Source organism: Lathamus discolor, chromosome 4, assembly GCF_037157495.1.
Source record: "Lathamus discolor isolate bLatDis1 chromosome 4, bLatDis1.hap1, whole genome shotgun sequence".
NCBI lineage: Eukaryota > Metazoa > Chordata > Aves > Psittaciformes > Psittacidae > Lathamus > Lathamus discolor.
The window spans coordinates 46,442,543-46,463,840 of record NC_088887.1 but is presented as its reverse complement, the minus strand read 5'-3'; the positions used below and the strand labels follow the sequence as shown (position 1 = coordinate 46,463,840).

Sequence of the window (21,298 nt, the reverse complement as noted above, 5' to 3'; positions counted from 1 at the left end):
AAACCCAGGGAGCAATCATTTTTTGACAGCTTTATTGAACTTCAGATCTTGAACACCTGAATGTATGTGCCTGAGATTTACGTAATTTAAATGTTACCTGCTTTTTGGAAGAAATGAGGGATGACTCAGGTAGTCAAGAAAACGCAATCATATTCCAGAAGAAAGCACAGTTAATATTTTAAACTGGGAAAGTTAATATTTTAAACAAATTTAAAAAGGTACAACCTTAGTTTGTTCTGATTACCTTGTAAAGAAACCATGCTTTTCTCCAACATTCATAAACTGTAAAGAGACTGGGAAAAAGAGGTGGGGGGAAATCAGTACCTGTACTTAGCCACCATTTTCTTCATGTCCACTTTGATTGTGAGATGTTCCCTCTTAGAGTTGACATCTGACATTTTCACATCTGAAACAGTATGATTTGAATCATGCTGGATATTGGAGGAATCTACTTTTTTCCTGAATTCCCCTTCTTTCCTTACTCTTTCCTTCGGTTTGTTTTTAAAAGATCTCAGATCAACATCCATTTTGGAAGAGTTAATGCAAGCATTGCAGCCCTTCTTTGAACTATATTTAACAGGTGCTTCAACATGCCCTTCTTCAGTCCGTCTCGCTCTTCCACTGCTAAAGTAATCTAACTCTTTGCTATTCCGGGCACCCTTAGAAGAACTGTATTTCTGGTCTTCCTGCTTCACATACTTCTGAGCTCTATCATCTGAAAAAGGCTTTTCCCCATCCAGATGCCTTCGCCGTTTGTGACTGTACTCATAGGCTATCTTTGCGACAGAACCCTCCGAGTACCCCCTTTCAGCCGATCGGTGGGACTGGGCACCCAAATTTCTCTGCTCCTCCTTGTCTTGATAGGGTGGAAAACAACGTTCTTGCTTCCACGTGGAATTTCTTGCTACTTCTCCACCGTCATACCTCTCCATTTCTTTAGCCCTTTTAGACGTGTGCCCATATTCTCTGTAATCGTGATCTTCAGGATACCTGTGTTGACATAAAGCAATTTACACTTGCACTAGAGAAGAAAGTGAGAACTTATATGTGCAGAATGTTGGACAGCAGAATGCGTGGCAAGTTAACCCATAATCCCTCACGCCAAGGTACAGATGTGCAGGGGCTCTTAAGAGGGAAATATTATTCTTTCATACTCTAGCCATCAATACGATTTACTTAAAAGACAAATATTTCACTACTACCAGTCGCCCATAATTAACCTACAAAGTGGCCAACGTGTTTCAAGGTGGATATCTTCAACTATAATGAAAACAGACTTTCACTTGAGGCTTTATACCACAATACCCAGGTTTTAATTATTTTATTCCTATACCTCTTCTGTAAAGAGCTCCTTGCCGTAAATTCATCAGAAACTCTTCTGGGTGACTGACCATACTTCTCTTCATGTAACCTCTGGTGCCTCAAGTCATCTTCATGCCATTTTCTTTCAAGTTTACATGAAGCCCCTAATGGTCTATGAAAAGGTTTCATTCCTTTTTCATTTCCAGCGAGCTTGCAGTGCTCAAACATGTATCTGTCTTCCATTTTGTGTTGGTAAAATGGACGATCATGCTCTTTATACGGCATTTCTGAGTATTTTGGTGGTAACTGGCATCTCCTACTGCTTTCAGTTCTTTCAGATGAATGTGTTCTATAGGGCTTATGACTGTAAGTATCTTCCATGGGAATTCTTTTTAGGCTTGGTGAAGGTGATCTACGTTCATATATTCTCTGGTGGTTATTTCCATGAGGTGCAAACCTGAAATTGCTTTGTCCATATTTTTCATCTTCTGTTCTCCAAGGCATAGGCTTCTTTGGGTCCTTACGAAAGCTTTTATATTCACAGTCATAATTAATATGAGCATGCCTTTGCCTATGGTGCTCTGGACTCCTAAATGCTGGAGATAAGGACCTAAGGCAAAAATAAAAACCACTGTGAGTAGTCTCATAAAATTGAATCAACCTCTTAATGAGCATAACTATTCCCTAAGGAAATGTAGTTTAATACACAATTTCAATCAACTGGTAAAAAAAAAAAATTAAACCCAAGCTATTAAAAGTGTCATTTGCTTGGCTAGACTATCAAGCTTACTTTTACTCTGTGGAAAGTTTCTACAGTAAGAATACCCATTCAAAATAAGAGTAGGTCAATCATTTTTCTCTTGGCATATTTTCACTTAAAATAATTTCACATATATGAAGTTTCCACTACATTGAAGACAACTGTTACACACATTTTCACACTGTCAAGCATTCCCTGTATTTTCCCAGTGCCAAGAGAAAGAAGGGGAAAGGGCAAAAAGCATATGAAGAAGTGGAACGAAAGAAATAACAACAACCTTTTCTGGGTTTTTTGCATGACAAAATCACCTCAAAACCCAAAAACATTATAAAATATTATATTTAAAATATCACACAGGTAGGCGGAAAAGATCAAGTTTGAGAAAGAGGTTTTGGTCTTTCTGTATAATTGTGTATACACACACATACCTCTCTACACATGTATACATATGCAGTTCCACACTTATTACAGTTTTTGCTTTTAAAGACTGAATTGCAAAGATCCACTCAACTGAACCAGATCAGCTTTGCATTTTCTCCTACAGTTACAAAAATGAAAGCAACCCGCTAGGAGTTTTTAGCCAAAATCTCCTTAAATGAAGAAAAAAACAGCACAAGCCACTAAGCAAGAATCAGAAAGCCATCCCAGGCATAACAGTTCTGTTTGTGCCCCATCCCTGGCAGTGCTTAAGGCTAGGCTGGACAGGGCCTTGAGCAATCTGGCCTAGTGGAAGGTGTTGCTGCCCGTGGTAGGGGGGTTGGACTAGATGGTCTTTAAGATCCCTTCCAACCCAAACCACTCTGTGGTTCAGTGTATACTCCCAGCACACTTTAATAAAACCAAAGAATATAAGTTGAAAAAAAAGAATTCAAGGAAGTCACTTTCTTTGTCCACATATTCCAAATGTACAATTTGCCGTAACTATTTGCTCCTTTTCTGCATAAAGGCTCAAACTCAGAACCACAGGTCTTCACAAAACTATAGTGGCTAACTTCCAATAGTGCTCATACTGCTGCTCCCACCCCATCTTGTTCTGGTTAAGGCTTGCATTTTAATGAGCGCTGGGGCACTCCTCCCTGCTCTTCACTAGAAGGACATATTCCAGACTATCAATCTAGTATGGAAGTAGATACGATTAGTCTTAAAAAAAAAAGAAACAAACCCCCCCCCCCCCCCCCATTTTTCTTTGCTATTCAATAAACTCCCTTTGTCTTGGTCATCACAACTTCATTAGTCCATTTAGAAAACCAACCCAAAACCAACAGAAAAGTAGTTTCAAGCTCTTGAAAGCATAAAATTGTATTCTAGCCTCCTTTAAAACCTCAAAATTGCATTGCAAGTCCTAAAGATTAGGTGGGTAACCAACATGCAGTAACCCAGATGTTATTCTGTTGACAAACACCAATGACACACATTACTAGGCTACTGTCCAAAAAGAAGGGTACTGACTCTCATTATTTCAGTTTGTGTTAAGCTGCAAGGCAAATCTAACTGCGCTAAAAATCGATTTGTGGATCAGCCCCAAAGGCTCAGAAAGCCTTTAGTGTTTGAACTAAGTAGTATTTTCTGGCCCTTCCTGTAGACCAGAAGTGAGTTACAGACACTAAGTGCACCAGGTGGTGTTTGAGTAAAAATAACCTGAACCAGTTTGGTGCTTGGATTTGGTGCTTAAAGTAGTTCCAAAACATGTGAGTTGAGCTAGGTTCCAGGCAGACACCAAAACTAACAACTCCAGCTTTAAGAAGAAAAAAATCATAATAAAATTGTAATTTGGGAAAAAAGTTACATGTGTTTAGCTTGGAAAAAAAAAAAAAACACCTTATAAATAGCAACTCTGGGTGCAGTTTTCTTTCTTTACGTCAATTTCAAGTTCTAATTAGAAGTACCTATATAGAGCTACATTTCAGAACACAAGTAGTTATAGATAAATATTTACCTTGGTTTCCACCGTGGTGATCTTGACCTAGATCTTGTCATCTTCTCTCATGTGTTTATGTGAGTTTCTTGAAGCTGCAAAAATGATACAATTTACTAATCTGGTAACAGAATGGTACTACAGACTGCAGCAGGGATGGCTGTTTTTAACAAGTGTAGTATTAGATGCTTCAAAGTCAGGGTGAGGCATATATTAGTATGTTTCACTTTTACCTCTAATTCCCATTTTAAGGCAAGTAACTTTTTCCTGATTTCTGATTTTAAAGTTCAGCTTATTTTCTTTATAAAGATTTAAGTATTTGACCACTGCTCCCTTTTCCTCTCCATTTTGCAATGCTCTCTATTCACTTCGGATTTAAACACACAAGTAAGCTGCAACAACTGAAATAAATGCTGTAATCGTTAGTATGCGTTGAATGCCACAGATGATAGAGGGGAGAGACAGAAAGCTTTAAAACCAATTTATAAAGAAAAATGGTTTTGCATAAAGTTATATTCTTAACTTCACATATACTGAAATTCAAATTTGTAATACGCACTGATACCTTTTTACAGTTACAGATCTCCTGTAAGCTTTAACTGTTCTATCAAGTCTTAACTGCTGTATCATCATGCACTTCATCCATGTACATAAAAACACGTGCAAAAGATCACTTCTCATTTTTATACATTACTTGTTAATAACCTACTACCTAGACACACATTTAAATATACAATGGATGCACTATGACAGAAAGCACTGCTTCTAAATCCTGGAAGCAGCTCTGTGCATCCCTTCTTGTAAAAGCTACAGAAGAATGATAAAAATACCCATGGAATCTACCCTTCTTGCTCTTCTTTGCAAAAATTGTTAGAAACCCAGAAAACAAGGGATGAAATTATATGCAAACTCACCAGTAAATGTGGTTGGTGAATAGGAATAAAATGATTATTTATTATTTAACAAACACAAGGATTAAAGCAGAATAAAGTTACTAGGTAAGTGGTTAAAGTAGGAACTTGGACCACATACCCGTGCCTATAGCTCCTACCTACCACAAGATGCTCTAAAGGCCAGAAATACAAATAGATACAAAAACAGATCCATCAACAGCTCTGAAATTAATGAACAAGCAGACACTTGAAACTGGAAGAATGTTCCAGGTCAATGTCACTCTATGTGCTTTGGTATTTTCTGTAATTATTTGCTCACAGACTCACACTCGTGGAACAGAAAACTAGTCAGGACTGGCCAAGTATGGCCTCTTTGACATTCCTAGTGCTCAAATAATTCCTTAAACTAAATCTTTTACCTGAACAACTGAAAGGGAAGAAAAACCAGCAAGCTTTAAGACGCATAAGAAACTGAAGAAGCAGCATGCACCCACATGCCTGACCCAGTGCCTCACACTCCCCTCAATCACGCTAATTGGTCAAATAAAATATTATCCCTTGCTATATCCATTTGTATGATTAGCTCATGGCTAAACCAGCAGTACCTTACAGAAGAATACATGCAGAGCATGCTTATGATGCCTTCTACCACAGGTGGACGTTACACAAGCAGCCCACTACATTTCAGAGTGACTGGAGACATACATATCCTGCTCATTAGGATAAACTAACCGGACAATTATTTGCAAGACATAGTAATAGCTCAGTTCAGGAGAAAGCCTTCTTGAATTTACCTTTTTAAATCTCATAAGTCTCCTGTTTACCAGGAGAGCATTTGCTCTGCAATCAATCTTTCCATGTGACAAAGCACGACAGGGAAGCAAAAAAACCCAAACCCAAAGTACCCCAAAGACAACATATAATATTTGTTCCCTGAATTTTCAAATATGAAGTTAGCATTTCCTCTTGGATTCTAAAGGCATGTATCTGAGGACTGCATGGCATGAATTAACCTCAGGCCCTTTGCTTACTCGGAGATTTATTAGCCAAAGTTAAATATGATGTCCCAATGCCAGTACTCATTAAATATTATTTTTCATAGAAAAGTAATATTGTGACCAAAATAGTTTGCTTTTTCTCACCCATAAAAAACACATCTTACCAAACTGAACAATATTTCAGGGGCAAAAACCCAACACCCCCCTGGCTAATACATCTCAATAACAGTGTCCAAGATTCACTACTACGCTCTCTCCTTGTAAACTTAAAGTGACAGTGTTTTACGTGCCGTTCAAAATCTTTCTATCTTCCCTTCAGTTCTGAATTTTATCCTTTATTTTCAAGTGACTATGTAAGCACCAAAAAGACAAAAGTACCATTAGACCAAACCATTGTACAGAAACTGGTCTACCAGCATCTCTCATCGCAGACCAATCAAGCTAAAAACTGAATATATATAATGAGAGATTCTTTTTTTTTTTTTTCCTAGACTGGCTGAATAATCATACTAAAAGCACAAAAGGGTCTGTGACAGCATGTCCTAGATCTTGCCTTAGGATAAAGAGGACTACTGTAGTTTTCAAAGACAATCCTTTTGTTTAGTAAAAAGACAGCGTTCATCTGTTCCAATGTGTCTCTTAAAAAGTGACCCACACAATATGGTTTCCTCACTGCAAGATTTGAGATGCAATACACAGCATATGAAGGCAGCAGGCACTCGACCCCAATCAAGACTCCCAGTATAACCCAATCACAAAATTAATTTCTATATAGAATTTTTAAGCACATTGCTAAATTCAGGTCTAAATTGCTTCTCTCAGACCAACAATATGGCTCCATCCCAAAAGCAAGCTTTTTGTAGGATGGCACCGGGTAGGAAGTGACTATAGCAGAATTACTTGAACCAGGAAAAGGCCCTACAGTTCCTAAGTCAGCCATCCAGCAGCCAGGTCCTATTGGAGCAGAAGTGCCAATATGGATTCTGAATTTCTGCAAGTCCTCCCACTGTACTTTAAGGGATGCTGTCACTATGAAAACATGAAAAACTTGTCTTTTTCTAGCTAGGAAGCAATATTATTACAATCACAGTGCTGCTTGTGCTTGTTTCGTTACAATAAGTAACTCATTGGAGGAGTTATCAGTAACCATGCTTAGGTAGTTTTTAAACATTAATGGAAACCCCGGCTTTTATTTTCTTTTCCTTGACTTTCGGAATTGAAAGCAGCTCACAAGAAATGGCCTCAAGCCTGCTTCCAGCTCTCCTTTGATTCTACCCTGGAGAGATCAGTGCTTTGACAAGTGTGAATCTTTTGTACTATCCACCTACTACAAACCTGAAAGGAGTATCTTGAAACACAATTTGAAAATGACCAGAAATTGTACAGGAAGCACAACCTGAACACAGGTTCTATCAGAAAGGCTATACATTTTAAACAACCTGCTCTCCTGAACAGAATAACCTTCAATCTCCTTGATTTTCCCCAGCATGACCTATAAGAAACCACAAATGACTGCAGTCATTTAGGTGAATGGAGGGGAACTGGAGCTCTTCCTAATGCAAAGAGCCACACACCAGCAAGTCCCAAACAACTAAAACCTTGCAGATAAGACAGTAGTAGCAGTTAACTCTCCTGTAAGCAGACCATAAATACGTGGATTGTTTTTTCGGGGTTCCTTCCATCATCTACAATAGGTCATGGAAGAAACCCTACACAGCACACATAAAAGGCAGGTCAACAGCAGCTGACTTGGAGGCTGCTCTTCAACTGCCATTTCACCAACAGTGAAGGGAGATGCAATTCCTCACCCCTTCATAAGGGATTGCCCAACCGTTCTTGCCACTACCTCCCAAATCTTTTAGAGGAGGAAGGGATAAGCAAGTCTTTCACAGGCTGGGTCACATAGCAGGCAGGAAAACAGACACTGACCTGTGCGCAAAAACTGCCCAGCTCCCTATTCCCTTATTCTGCCCAAAAAGATAAGGAGCAGCTACAAGCTTTTCATTGACTGTCTTCTTGACAGAGATCAGCTGGAAGCTGCAAGGGACATGCCAAAGCATGTAATGTTACAGTGGCTGTCAAGAAAGAGAAACCAGGAGCTGAGAATCTCAACACTAAGACAGCCAAGTATTCGACAGAAATGCAATCAAATTAAAAGCTCAGCTGCACTCCAGGCTTAAAAAGAAAGGGAAAGATCTTGAAGCCTGCAATACAGAACCCATTTATGCTCTTCTTTAATGAGAAGTATAGAACTGGCAACTTTTCTAGTAGATAAAGTTGTTTCAAAGGCTGCCCCATGTAGCGCCCACCCCAGCCACTGTCTAAGCAAGGCATAAGCCTGGCATGTCCTTGTGCATTCAGCTTTCAGGCAAATCTCAGAACCTCCAACAGCAAATGCCCAAGAAAGAGTGTAAGAACAGAAACATCACCCAGCAAACTCAAGTGAATGTTTCTGAATCTGCAACAGGACTTCACATCTCCTTTAACCAATGCTAGGGTACCATTACCACAGGCAGAGGGTCCCAGTGCTGCACTGGCCACACACACCCCCATTTTTCCCCTGACTTTTCTACCAAACACCTTCACCCTCAAAACCACAGCTCCCATCTGGCACCTTCATCCACCATCCCCAACCCTGCAAGGGTTGGAGGAAATACATCAAAAAGGGCACAGCACAACCCTGCCCCATGCTCCAGCACCACTGCCCCAGCACCAAAGTAATGTCTGGAGCAGTTACAGCTTTGCCGGCCCACATAGGTGACTCCCAGCATAAGGCATACCACCTCAGGGCAGGACAGATGTTTGAAGACTATGAGCTACAAGAAGTCAAGGACACACACCCTGGCTGAGGGGTGTGTGTGAGGGGTCCTGGCCAAATGTGCCACCACCCAAGGAGCCCAGCAAGCTCCGATGCTCCCATTTGTCAGCTCAGCAACGGGACTTCTGGCCTCCAGAAACCGCACCCACTGCAGCTTTAGAGAACTTCTTGTCCTCCTGCTCAGCTTTATCCTTCTTCTTTGGCACCAGCTTGGGAAGGCAGCTTTATGCAGGTTGCATCCCAATACCAAGGACTGTTAACAGACAGCCAAGCCTCATGCTGGCGAGGTAACCATCCCATGCAGGGGCAGCATGCCAGCATCACTCTCCTCTGCTTGCTATACAGAGTAGACATATAAAAATTATTACACTCACAGTAGGATGAAAACCTACTACAGAAAGCACAGGCATAAGCTGAAGCATACAGTATGTCTTAATGGACCACTAAAATCTTAAGTAATTCCTTGGGATACACAGAAAGTATTCCCCTGCCTATTTGAACAAAGGAGTAAAAATAACTGAGTAGATCTACTGATCATGTAACTTAAGCTCAGCACGCTCTCATTTAAAAGCAACCCATTTAATGGCTCTAATTAGCAGGCAATACCTCACCTTTGCAGAAAAACAGATTACGATGCCAACTTGGAAAGACTGAGCAGGATAAAACTGCAAATCTGTATCACATAATAAATCAAATATTTCACTATATTTCACTCTCAAATAAACACTTTTTTAAACACAAAAAACCCATAACCCATAAAAGTATTGGTGTTCTATTTCTATAATGCTCTAAATTAAAGGCCTTTAACACACATCTATTACAGAGTCTGAAATGTCACAGCACCATCCTCAGCCACTTCTGCCTATCAGTTTCTAAGGGGACATCAGAAGTATTAAATCTGGCCCTGTCATAGGCCCAGAGACAAACCACAACAACTTCCTGCCTACTGAAAGCTCTCCACCACGTACAAACCATGATGGAGACCTTCACTTTTTCACCCTAAGTCACAAAACCACCACAAAACCAAAAGAAATCCCTTATTTATTCAGAATCAGCGATGCCACACAGTACTGCTGCCAGGAGGCTGGGAGGCCCAGGCTGTCTTGCCCAGCCACACCAGAGAAATAAGCTCTCGCTGGAAGGCTCCCAGCATGTTTCCTCCCTTCCCCGCAGACAGCAAGTGCCTGCTGCCACTAGAGAGGAAAAGCAAACCCAACTGCATGCAACTACACTGCTCGACAGCTTGCTGCGACACCAACCCTGCCTACGTTACCTCCTGACAGGTGAACACCCACAAGGCAAGGCTGCACTGAGATCAAGCCCATCTCAGCGCAGGCGGATGGAGAGTTGGTTTGATTGCTCTTACAAAAGCAGTGGCAGAAATACCAGTTATTTTGCTGAAGGCAGATGTGGAGGAGTACATGGACACTTCGCTTAGACAGACAGCTGTTTATCAGGTTAACAGGGCGTGCCTTTAAAGGAAGTTAATTAATTTCACCTTTCCTCATCAACACCAATATTAAAACAAAACACCAGAAAAAAAGCCTTAGCTTCTGATTAGTCCTTCAGAGTGGAGAAATGAAAACAAGGGGAAAGACTTAGTCATCCATGTTCTCTGTCCCTCTCTGCCCAGCCCAATGTCTCACAGGCTGCCACAACGTGGCTTCTGTCACCAGAGATCCTTCCATTCCTTTTGCATAGTTCTTCCCCTCCCTTCCTGGCATCCTCCTCCATGCTCTTCCTCCAGCCATCCACACCCAGCAAAACTTTCACACAACAGTCGCTTTTCCTTGAGGCCCACAAACACAGAAGGTAACCAGGCAATTAAAACCTCCCAGCAATTTGAGTAGCCTTTGGTTTAAACCCTATTACAATTCAAGAACCTGTACTGTATTTACAGGTGACTTGGGGTGTTCAAGAATTGCAATAAAAATTAGGTGCTGCTGCTCTGGATGGAGCTGAGCCAAGTGAGGAGACTGCTATCACTGATTCCTCTCAAGACACTACTGCTTCCTCAGATGTGTATGAATAATGCGTATAATCAGCCAAACCAATCGAAGAAGTACCAAAAGCCACAGATCTGGTCAAATCCAATTCGTTTTGCTTTGGTTTGACTCATCCTGAATGCGAATTAAGCTAGACCAAAGACACGCTAAAAGCAAGATGTGACTGCTATACAAAAACCTGTACTGCTTTAAGTTATTATAAACACACTAGCTGGCGTAAATCTGTGTGTGACAACATGTAAGTTGCTAGGAACAGGGACTGCTGGTATTTATTATGCCTTGTTCACCTCAGAGGAAAAAGCTGTCCTTATGCTACCAGCGAGCAGCAGCCTCAGCCCTGCTCTGCTGCTCACGCAGGGGCCTCAGAGCAAAGGGCTTTCTGGAATCATCAGGACACGGGGGGCAGAGCGCTGACAGCCGCACGACGTCTCGTTTCGCCTGCTCCATGCTTTCTTCCTGGCCCTCCCAAGCCCCGCTATTCAGCTCGAATTGAACGCTCGCATCGTGCCACAAAATACACACGCACTGATGTGCATATACAATATGCACACGTACCGACACGGGCACACACGCGGTGAGAGGCGGGCTGCAGACACCGCTGCTCCAGGCCACCCAGGCACCAACAGACCCAAGCCAGGTCCGGCAGCCCCCCTCCGCAGCACACACCGCCGCCGGCCGGAGCCGCCCGGATCAACGAGGGGAACCAAAGCGGCACGATCCGGCCGCCTCTCGGGCCCACCAGGCCCTCCAGTGGAAGCTGCAGGAGGCGGTGCAGCTCCGCGCACCACAGCCAGGCACAGCAGTCCCAGCGCCCGGCCCACTCCTTCCCAACCACCGGGGCAGGGGATGGCCCCGTCCGGTGCCGGTCGCGCAGGCGGCGCTGACCGGGACAATGACCGCTACCGGGCCCCGCGCACTCACCTCCCGCTCCGCCTCACGGGCCAGACCCCTCACCCTGCCGCCCCCCCGCGCCTGCCCGAGCGGGGCCTGACCAGGCCCCATCAAGGCCGTGGGGCCGCCGCCGGCCCCACACTCACCCCCAGAGAGGCCGCCTTCCAGAGGTGCTGCTGCTGCTGCCGCCTCTCCCCGCTCGCTCCGGCCGCCGCCTCTCCGCCCCGAGCAGGTGCCCGGCGAGGAGGCGGGGCGGGTCCCGACGGGCCGTGCCGGCCGCAGCTGCTCCCTACGGGCGCGGCGAAAAGAAAGGGCGGGCGGAGGGCGGGCGCCCCGGAAGAGGAGGGGCGGGCGGGGCTCCCTCCTGTTCTCGTTCCTGGTGGCTGCCTTGAGGCCTCTCGCTCGGGGGCCGCGCCCACTGCAGTCACCGAGAGCTGACCCGGGCTGAGCCCCTGCTGATGGTGGGCGCCGAGCAGCTCCCTGAGGCCTCTCCTTCCCGGCCGCGGCCCTTCCCGCAGGATATTCCAAGCTGCGAGGAGCCCCTTAGCTGGGAGGGCCCATGAGGAGCCGCCCCCTCCCGGGACACCTCCCGCCAGGCTCCTCTCGGCCCGGGAGCCGCTGCCTGTTTCTCGGCGGGGCGGAGAGCGGCCGGAGCAAGGCAGCCCCGGAGCGCCCGAGTGTGCCTGGGGACGCCGCGATCCCAGCCCTGGCCCCGGCCGGCCTGCGCCGCGGTGGGTCTCGCAGGAAGGGCTTGGTCGGAAGGACAAGCTTTGTCCGGGGGCCGGCGGGACAGAGCCCGCAGCTGAGCCCCTGCGGCGCGGAGCGGTGGCGAGGCCGCACGCCGCCCGGGCCTGCCGCCGGCTCGTCTGTCAGGGTCTGCTCCTGGGAAGCTTGAGGCGCTTCTAGCAAGGCTTCGGAGGGTTTTCCAAGGCTGCCTTCAGGTTCCTGGAGTGCCCGTGTGCGTGTGTGTGCCGCACTACTGCAGCGCTCCCCTTCCCTGGGATCGATCCCGGCGATTTGAACGGCCTTCCTCGAAGGCCCCTGGGATGCGCTGCCTTGATTGTCAGTCATGATACCCAGCAGGCCCAACGGGTTTGGCGTTTTAGTGAGCGCTGGGTGAGTTTTTCCTTTAGCAGCTGTAAACGGCAGGAGCACATACCACACATACTGAAGCGCTTTCAAAACAGGGTATCTTTTTATGCTTGAAAACCATCTGGGAATAAGTTTAAAGATCGTTCAAAACCACACGTAAAAGGAGACACTGACACTCTCGGGGTTACATTAGGCAACCAATTAAGTATAAGTTAGTATAAGTTTGAGTCTGATCAGATGCAGGTATATGCTTTTGTTTTAGCTCAAACACAGAAGTGATGTTGGGTTTTTTATTTTTACAGTCGTTGCAGGAAGATGGGTGATACCTGATCCATTATCAATACAGCAGCCCAGGCAGATGATACCTGATCCAGTATAAAGCTTGCCAAAACCCAAGTCTGTCAGCATTCTTTTTTTTTTTTTTTTTTAACAAATAAATTTAAGCCCCAAAAGAGTCAGAATCAGCACTCTGAATTAGGAAGTCTTCGCATTTCTGATCTATCTTAGAGCCATAGTGCTGCATTTACTCTGTTGTCACACCATGGTGAACAGGGTGAAGTTTCTGTTCACTGCACAAAGACTGGAGAGGGAGGGTTGCTTACTGGTTGCATGTTCCTTAGATGTACTTCAAAGAAGTGGTCTCTCTTTCCTCATGTTCCCAGCACTAGCATGGGGTGCCGACTTCATCTGTCCTTTGAATTTTAGCTGCTGACATCTTGCTGCCCTGCTTTTATAAGGCTGCTCTTTTAGCAGAGCATTACCTTCAGATCTCCATCTTCTCAACCTTGGTGGAGTTGCTGTAGATGGGACTGAGGGTTCCCTCTTCACAGCTATAAATCCAGTCACTGTCTTTGTCTGCAGGATCCTACTTGATTCTTCTTGGACTAGCTCAAACACAAGGAACCCCATGACTGCTGTACGTAGTAACTTCCTGCATTCACCAACGCACTTGGAAATTCTCATGACAAAAACATACAGAAGTGTAAGATTATTTTTAAATTGGGTAGCAGTGTCTTCCCAATTAAAAGGGATTGCAAAAAAAGATTTACTGAACTACTGGCATAAAAATACAGTGGCAGGCTGCACTGACCCCTGCTTGCTGCCTCTTTACTGTGCTGATGTTTTTGTTAAAAGGGGCTTGGGGTGAGAACTGGTCAGAGCGAGCTTTAGGTAAAGAAAGTGAGACTAAAGCAGGTGGATGCAGTTAATCTGCACCTTCCCAAAAAAAACTGGGCCAGCCTGGGGGGCTCAGCCAGACACTACCAGTTTGGCAAACCTCTTAAAATACTGTACAGGTAACTGTATAGGTAGCTACAGTTTCACTCTCAGGATTGGGAAAGTCAAACTAACAGAACAAAGATTTGGTTTTACTCCCTGCTTCAGCCAGTGCAGTGGTTTGCCTGTTCCCTGTGTGGAGGGAGACTAGTGTGAAACAAAACTAAACAAATTGTCTCACTTGAAGCAAAAACTTGCCCAAAGCACCAAGTACAGACAAACCACCTCTGTGTGTGTATGAGAAACTTCTACATTACATAAACTAAATTATTATAAACTTCATTATTATCCTGTTTGCTGCCTATTTATTTCCTCAGATGCAAATAAATAACTTGCCTCTTGATCCAATATACATTTATGGACACTATCCCAGTGGATAGTAAGTACAAAAGGGTCTCAATGGTTGGGACTGTATAGTCTAAGAAAACAAGAGCTTTAGCACACTTTACAAATTAAATTAGTATTCAAAGCACCGTCTGTTAGTAGTTACACAGCATCATTATTCTCTAAATGGCAAAGGGTATTCTATTGCACAAGACTCAGCAATTACTGCTTATTAAGACTAATTATTTTACTCTATTTCCATGTTTTTTTTCTAATTAAGTATCATTAGAATAGAGAATAGCTTTCATATTCCTTTAATGTTTCATTTAGTAAACATTCCCTCTGGAAAGAGCATGGCTGCGGTTTGCATGCTAAATACCTAGAAATGATGAATGGAAGTCACCTAGAACTGAAGGGCAGAAACTAGCCCTCGATAGCAGACAACCGCTGTGTACCTGCCCTTTCAAGGAGGCACTTCCAGAGAAGCTGTGGCTGCCGCATCGCTGGCAGTTTTCAAGGCCAGGTTGAACAGGGCTTGGGGAAACCTGGTCTAGTGGAAGGTGTCCCTGCCCATGGCAGGGGAATTGGAACTGGGTTAACTTTAAGATCCCATTCAACACAAACCATTCTATGATTTTGTTTTCCACATGAAACATTACTACTGGCACTGAACTTTGCTGAATGGTAGTATGTTTTGGTTTTAAGTGGAAATAAAACTTTCCTTGCCCCCTGGCAAGGTCAGGCACAGAAGCAGGCAGAGCAAGGGAGCCTGAGCTGTGCTGGGGAGCACTGCCTGGGCTTTCCCATGCCTCCAGCAGGCTTCACCACCACAGCAGCCAAGGCTCAATGCCTGTTCTCCACAAAGGTGGACTAGGTAAATTAAATTAAAAGCTCTTTGTAGGTGGTGGGTTAGCTTGGTTGTCATACACAATTCATTTTGGTCTCTGCAGACAGAGCCCGTAGATGGCAATACTGAAATGGGAATAAGCACACTGGAGCAGCAAAAGAGGGTCTGGTGGGGTCAACATCTGCAAAGGGCTGGTCCACCATTGAGAACAGCTGTCCAAGGGTAACCATGGTTTTACCAGCCAGCTGTTTGTACTATCTAAAGGGAAATGTTTTATTTGTACTTCACTATCTTGTTATGTCTCCTGGTAAGTCTAAGATGGCTTCATTAACTTGTACCTCTGTTCCTGCAGGAGTTTCGCATTTGCAGTTTCTTCTTCCACAGCTCACCAAACACCCCTAAGCCTTAGTGCAACCAGGCCCTTTTTGAGTTTTATCAAAATACTTTCACCAGACCACAAAGCATTTCTCCTGTCTTGAAACAAGAGTGAGCTGCCTAATTCTTTGAAGGCATGGTTTTCATTTGACTATTATAAATCATCATCATCATAATCATTTCCCTCTCAGTGGAGCAAAATTAGCTAAACCTCTCAGTCCACAGCAAAGCTCTTTCTCTTACAGAAAAAGAGATGCTGGTGTTTAGTCAATTCCTGAGCTTGTTTGTCAAAATAACTTCAAATCTCCAATAGCTCATCCAGGCAAGGCAAGAAATTGGTCCAGAATAAAGCAAAGAACCCCAAATTCAGTTGTAAGAACTTTTTTTAACAGCTTTCTGTGGAACTGTGATGTTTTTGTCAGTCTAGCCTCAAAGCAACAGGTAGTGATTCCTTCCTTAGTTGAGGAAATAAGTCCTGCATTATTCAGCTTTGAAATTTAAGGAAAGCTGTAAAGTAATTGTTTAATTAAAACCCAAAGGAACACGACAGGATGACTGACTGTATGACTTGTCTCCGATTGTATCACCAGATAACTTTCAAGAGAGCCTGTAGTGAGGCTGGGCTCTCATGATGTAATGCTGCCCATATGTTTTATTTATAAGGTTATCATAACTTTCCTGTAACAACATGTGAAAATGCGCTGTTGCCGCTGGGCGTACGGCCCATGTAAACTCAGTAGGATTTTGGCAAAATACCAGTGAAAACAATCTCAGTGCATGAATTAACACCAATGTGTGACATAAATACAGTAACAGGATTTTAAAAGCAAAGGCTTTGAACCAGGCTTATCACCCAAGAGGCCACAGCAGATGAATTTGAGGAGGAAGGCAGAGGCACATAATGGCTGCATTTATTTGCCTGTGCAAGAGCTAGATCTTGGAAAGATGACAGGAGGAATTCCAGTGAAACAGCAGGATGAAAATCATAGAATGGTTTGGGTTAGAAGGGACCTTAAAGATCATCCAGTTCCAACCCCCCTGCCATGGGCCGGGACACCTTCCACTAGACCAGGTGGCTCAAAGCCCCATCAACCTGGCCCTGAACCCTGCCAGGGATGGGGCAGCCACAGCTTCTCTGGGCAACCTGTGCTAGTGCCTCATCACCCTCACAGGAAAGAATTTCTTCCTTATATCTAACCTAATTCTATCCTCTTTCAGTTTAAAGCAATTCCTCCTTGTCCTGCCTCTACATGCCCCTGCAAAAAGTCCATCCCCAGCTCCCTTAGCTGCCCTAAGGTCTCCCTGGAGCCTTCTCTTTTCCAGATTGAACAACCACAGCTCTCTCAGCTTGTCTTCATAGGAGAGGGGCTCCAGCCCTCTGATCATCTTTGTGGCCCTCCTCTAGACTCACTCCAACAGATCCTTGTCCGTCCTGTGTTGGGGGTCCCATAGCTGGACACAGGACTGCAGGTGAGGTATGAGAAGTCTGAGAAGAGATAATTTCAACATGTCCAGCTTGACAGGACATTGTGGGCATAGACTGATGCTCTTTTGTGTTAGAAACTTTAACAGTAATTATGTGGTAGTAAATATGTGCAAAGCATCTTAGCATTCTTCAGCAGCTGTTACCTTCACCCATACTGCTTCCCCTCCCTCGTTCCATCACTCATTTATATGCTAAATCCACCAGCAGCTCCATTTGCTACAGGACGCTTTCTACCCTGAAAACCAAAACCGGCCCAAGAACATAGTATAAATTAACCTTGTAAAAACACAGGTTAGAAACACAAATGTTTCTTGTCAAAAGGAAAGAAATTCTGACCCTGTCTTCACCTGGGGAAGTTTTATCCATTTCTGACCAGGATTATATTCACTGCCTGTGCCAGTGGTGCTTTGTTGCTGTCCCCAGCACATACTCAATCTCAAAAAACCTTCCTGGACTTTTTGCTTCTCTTCCAGCTGTGATGTGGGCAGTCTTTGTCCAGAAGCTGTGAGAACAAACTCATTCCAGCAGTCAACCACCAGAATTTATATTCTCTTGAATTTGTGTCTTTGAACTGGTAAGAGGTTTATGAAAAAAAGGAAAAAGGAAGGAGTGAAAACTGTTCCTGATTGAGACCTCACACCAGGGAAATCAGGAGTAACTCCATAGAACATATTTGTTTTAACCCCCATAGCGCTGCATATATAAGATGCTAATAGTAGCGTTCAGACAGTGTTGCCATCTGTATTTTAAAAGAGAGAAGTTACTCTGAAAAGGGATGTGTGAGCATAATGTTAATATCGTGCTACAGACATCGCCCTGATCCTGCTTACTCTGCTGCTCATGTAGTAAGTTTGGTGAGAGTGGCTGTTATTTCTAGAAAAAATGAGGAAATACCATCAGAGCAATTTCCCTGACTGTGAACATCTCTCACACACATTATTTTTTAGTCCAGCTATGTAATTTTATGTTCTTGGGTCCAATCCCCTACAACATCAATCACCTACATCTGCTATTGACATCAAGTTATTCTTTTTAGACACAGAAAGGAGTGATAATGCAAAACTTCAGGTTTGGGCTATTAATGCAACTACTTAAAAAACTTGTTCTTAGAGCAAGGACTTCACATTATGCAGCACATTACTTACCATTTCCTTCAGTTCATTCAGTCTCTCCTGTATGTTGTTTTTCTTTTTTTTGGAATCATTAAGGCTTGATTTCAGCAGGGATACACATCTGTTTCTGTAAAGCTCCCAACCGAACATCACGCACTAGCTTCCAGAGCGTTTGTTTTGATCCTGAAAATTGCAGGCCTCAGGTAGTCATCAAACCCACTAGTTTAAAAACATCACAACCTCAGTCTTGAATCATAAGAAATGCCATCAAACATACACAAACTGGAGAACAAACAAGACAACTGAGAAGAAAACAAGTGTCAAAAACTATCCTGAGGGTCAAGAAACCATTTTCTTATACTTTATGTAATTATTTTAAAAGCTTAAACATCCTTTCTCTTAGTGTTTCTGCCTGCAATTTGAAGGGCTTTTACACTTAACAGGTTGCTTCAACAGACAAGTTAAATTGGCCAGATGGGTGAACAGCATCATCTACTCTTCAGCTGCAGGAGACCATAAGGATAAGAGAAATGATGGGATAAAAAAAGTGGGGGAAGAGATGAACATTATGACTTGCAGCGCTTTGGACTGATATTACTGCCACTAATAGCAATAACAAAAATGCAGCTGAATAGCTTACTTTTCTGTATTTTTAAGTGTATATATTCTGCACAGATAAAATGAATTTTAAATCAGTTTTTGTTCAGATTAGAATGAAAAGACAGAGATAATTGCATTCAGTTGTAACATACATTGTATTTTCCAGATTTTAGCATAGTAACCCCCCCCCCCAATTTTCAGAATCTAATATTGATACTGAAACCCAACACCCCAAACATCAGGTAGCTGACGCTCATGTGTATTTGCGCACACAGGCACAGAGGCAGCAGAGGTAAACAACCACTCTCCATGTTGTTTGTCGAGGCAGCCAATAGCTTGAAAAACATTATTCTAAAATCAGAGCAAAGAAAGAGTAGTTTTCAGTCCCTACTTCGTTCTTGTATAGGGAGGGCATGGGAAGGAGTAAGGAAGAAGTCCTACAAGTTGCTAAAGCAGGAGGAGCAGCAGTTAATGCTCACTGATTCGTTTGTGCCATTTACAAGACTGCCTCCTTCTTGTGCAAGATATGGGCTGTGGCTTAGCACAAACAAGAAAGACCTCACAGAGTGAACAGTCTTCAGCTCTTGAATATTAACCCACTTACATTTTAATACAGGCAAAAGACCACATTTTAAACCTTTTGTGAAGGATATCTGCTGTCTACTGGGGTCTCCAGGCTGCCTTGCAGCACTGAAGCCCCACAGGTGTCCTGGGACCCCACGCTTCTCTGACCAGCTGTGACTGATGCTGAAGGCCACTTCACTACCTCAGGCACATGGGGTTGTGGAGCAGTGAAAGAGCTACATCACGGTTTAACCCCAGCCAGCACTAAGCCCTACGCAGCCACTTGCTCACTCTCTCCTGGTGGGATGGGGGAGGGAATTCAAAGAGTAGAAGTGAGAAAACTCATGGGTTGAGACAAAGACACTTTAATAGGCAAAACAAAAGCCGCATATGCAAACAAAGCAAAACAAGGAATTCATCCAGCACATCCCATGGTCAGGCAGGTGTTCAGACGCGCCTTGGAAAGTGGGGCTCCATTACAGCAATGGTGACTTCAGAAGATAAACACCATCACTCTGAATGTCCTCCCTCTCTATTCCTTCTTCCCCCAGCTTTATATGCCAAGCATGACTCCAGAGGGTATGGAATATCCCCCCTTTGGTTGCTTGGGGCCAGCTGTCCCAGCTGTGTCCTCTCCCAGCATCTTGTGCACCCATAGCCTGGTGGGGTGGTGTGAGGAGCAGAAAAGGCCCTGTAGGAGCAGAACCAGAAATGGTCTCTGTGTAAGCACTGCTCAGCCATAGCTAGAACATCCCTGAGCTATCAACATGGTTTCCAGCACAAACCTAGAACACAACCCCATACTGGCTGCCATGAAGAAAATCAACTCTACCCCAGCCAAAACTAGCCCAAATGCCCCACTGCCAGTGCCTGAAATACAAGCAAGGTGGTGGCAGGAGTGTCTGAGCTGTATATGCTGGTGAGGCTAGAAAGCAGTGAAAGCTTCTGTGTGCGAGGTGGCAGAGGGAAGATCCCCACCAGCCTGAGCAGCTATCTCTACTATTTCTATTGCTTTCTACACATATGTAATTTGTACAATTACAGGAGAGAGGATGATTTTCCCCACCCTTCTAGCTTTTTATTGCTAGATGAAAATGCAGCCTCCGGTTCCAGATCCACCCCTCACTGATACTATTTTGGTTTGAAATTAACTCGCCAGGGAACCAGGAGGTCTGCTCCAGGCCTTTGCTGAGGCCTGAGACAACCTTTGGGTGTGGGCAACACCAAAGAAAGTGATGCTGAACCTAACTAGAGAGCTATTGCAATGATCAGTTACCTCACAGGTATTATTTATGTATTAGAAACTTACTTATACTTACGTAAGTTATTGAAAATAAAGCGTTAGTAAGAGTGAGATGAACTGTCCCCATGGAAAGTATTAATATACTTCACAGTAACAGTAGATCTTCTCTTTTTTGACAGATGTTATTATTAAAAAAAAAAAAAAAAGATAGTAACTGTAGAACATTTTCCCCCAGTGTTTCACTAGAAAACTAACAGCAGCTCCAGGCTGACCTCTTTCTAAGCAGCAGCACATGCATGGAGCTTGAAGCAAAGTTTAGCATTTATGTCATGGGAACCTTTACGGAACGCTCTTGCACAATAAACAGAACAGTGCCTATTGACCACAGCTTAAAAGTTTTCTTTTCCCTGTTTTCTTTGCCAAGTAATACCTCAGAGAGCTGAAGCAGGGGCTGCAAACTGGTTTATTTACTGTCAGATGATACAGTCTAGAAGCCCTCATTAAGGTTCTTCTGCCACCTGTCCTGGGTTCAGCAGTAGCAGCCATTTTTCTCCTCCTTAGTAGCTGGTGCAGTGCTGTGTTTTTGACTTTCAGCCTGGGAACAGCGCTGATAACACCGGTGTTTTTAGTTACTGCTCAGTAATGTTTACTCTGACCAAGGACTTTGTGAGTCTCATGCTCTGCCAGGGAGGAGGGAAAGCCAGGAGGAAGCAGAGACAGGACACCTGACCCAAACTGACCAAAGAGGTATTCCATACCACAGCACGTCATGCCCAGGATGTAAACTGAGGGCAGTT

At 44.0% G+C, this 21,298-nt stretch overlaps 1 protein-coding gene across 3 annotated transcripts in view; it reads right to left on the bottom strand.

The window, feature by feature from the left end:
- BCLAF3 (BCLAF1 and THRAP3 family member 3) overlaps nt 1–11,903 on the bottom strand; it is a 35,409-nt gene extending 23,506 nt beyond the window's left edge. For all 3 annotated transcript variants that reach the window (XM_065677324.1, XM_065677325.1, XM_065677326.1), the window contains exons 1-4: nt 11,730–11,903; nt 3,999–4,072; nt 1,334–1,912; nt 325–990 (exon numbers count right to left, since the gene is read on the bottom strand). In XM_065677324.1, the coding sequence (XP_065533396.1) occupies nt 325–990; nt 1,334–1,912; nt 3,999–4,039 (1,286 nt within the window). In that variant the 5' untranslated portion in view covers nt 4,040–4,072; nt 11,730–11,903. The remainder of the gene's footprint in view (nt 1–324; nt 991–1,333; nt 1,913–3,998; nt 4,073–11,729) is intronic.
- Nucleotides 11,904–21,298: the final 9,395 nt, after the last annotated feature.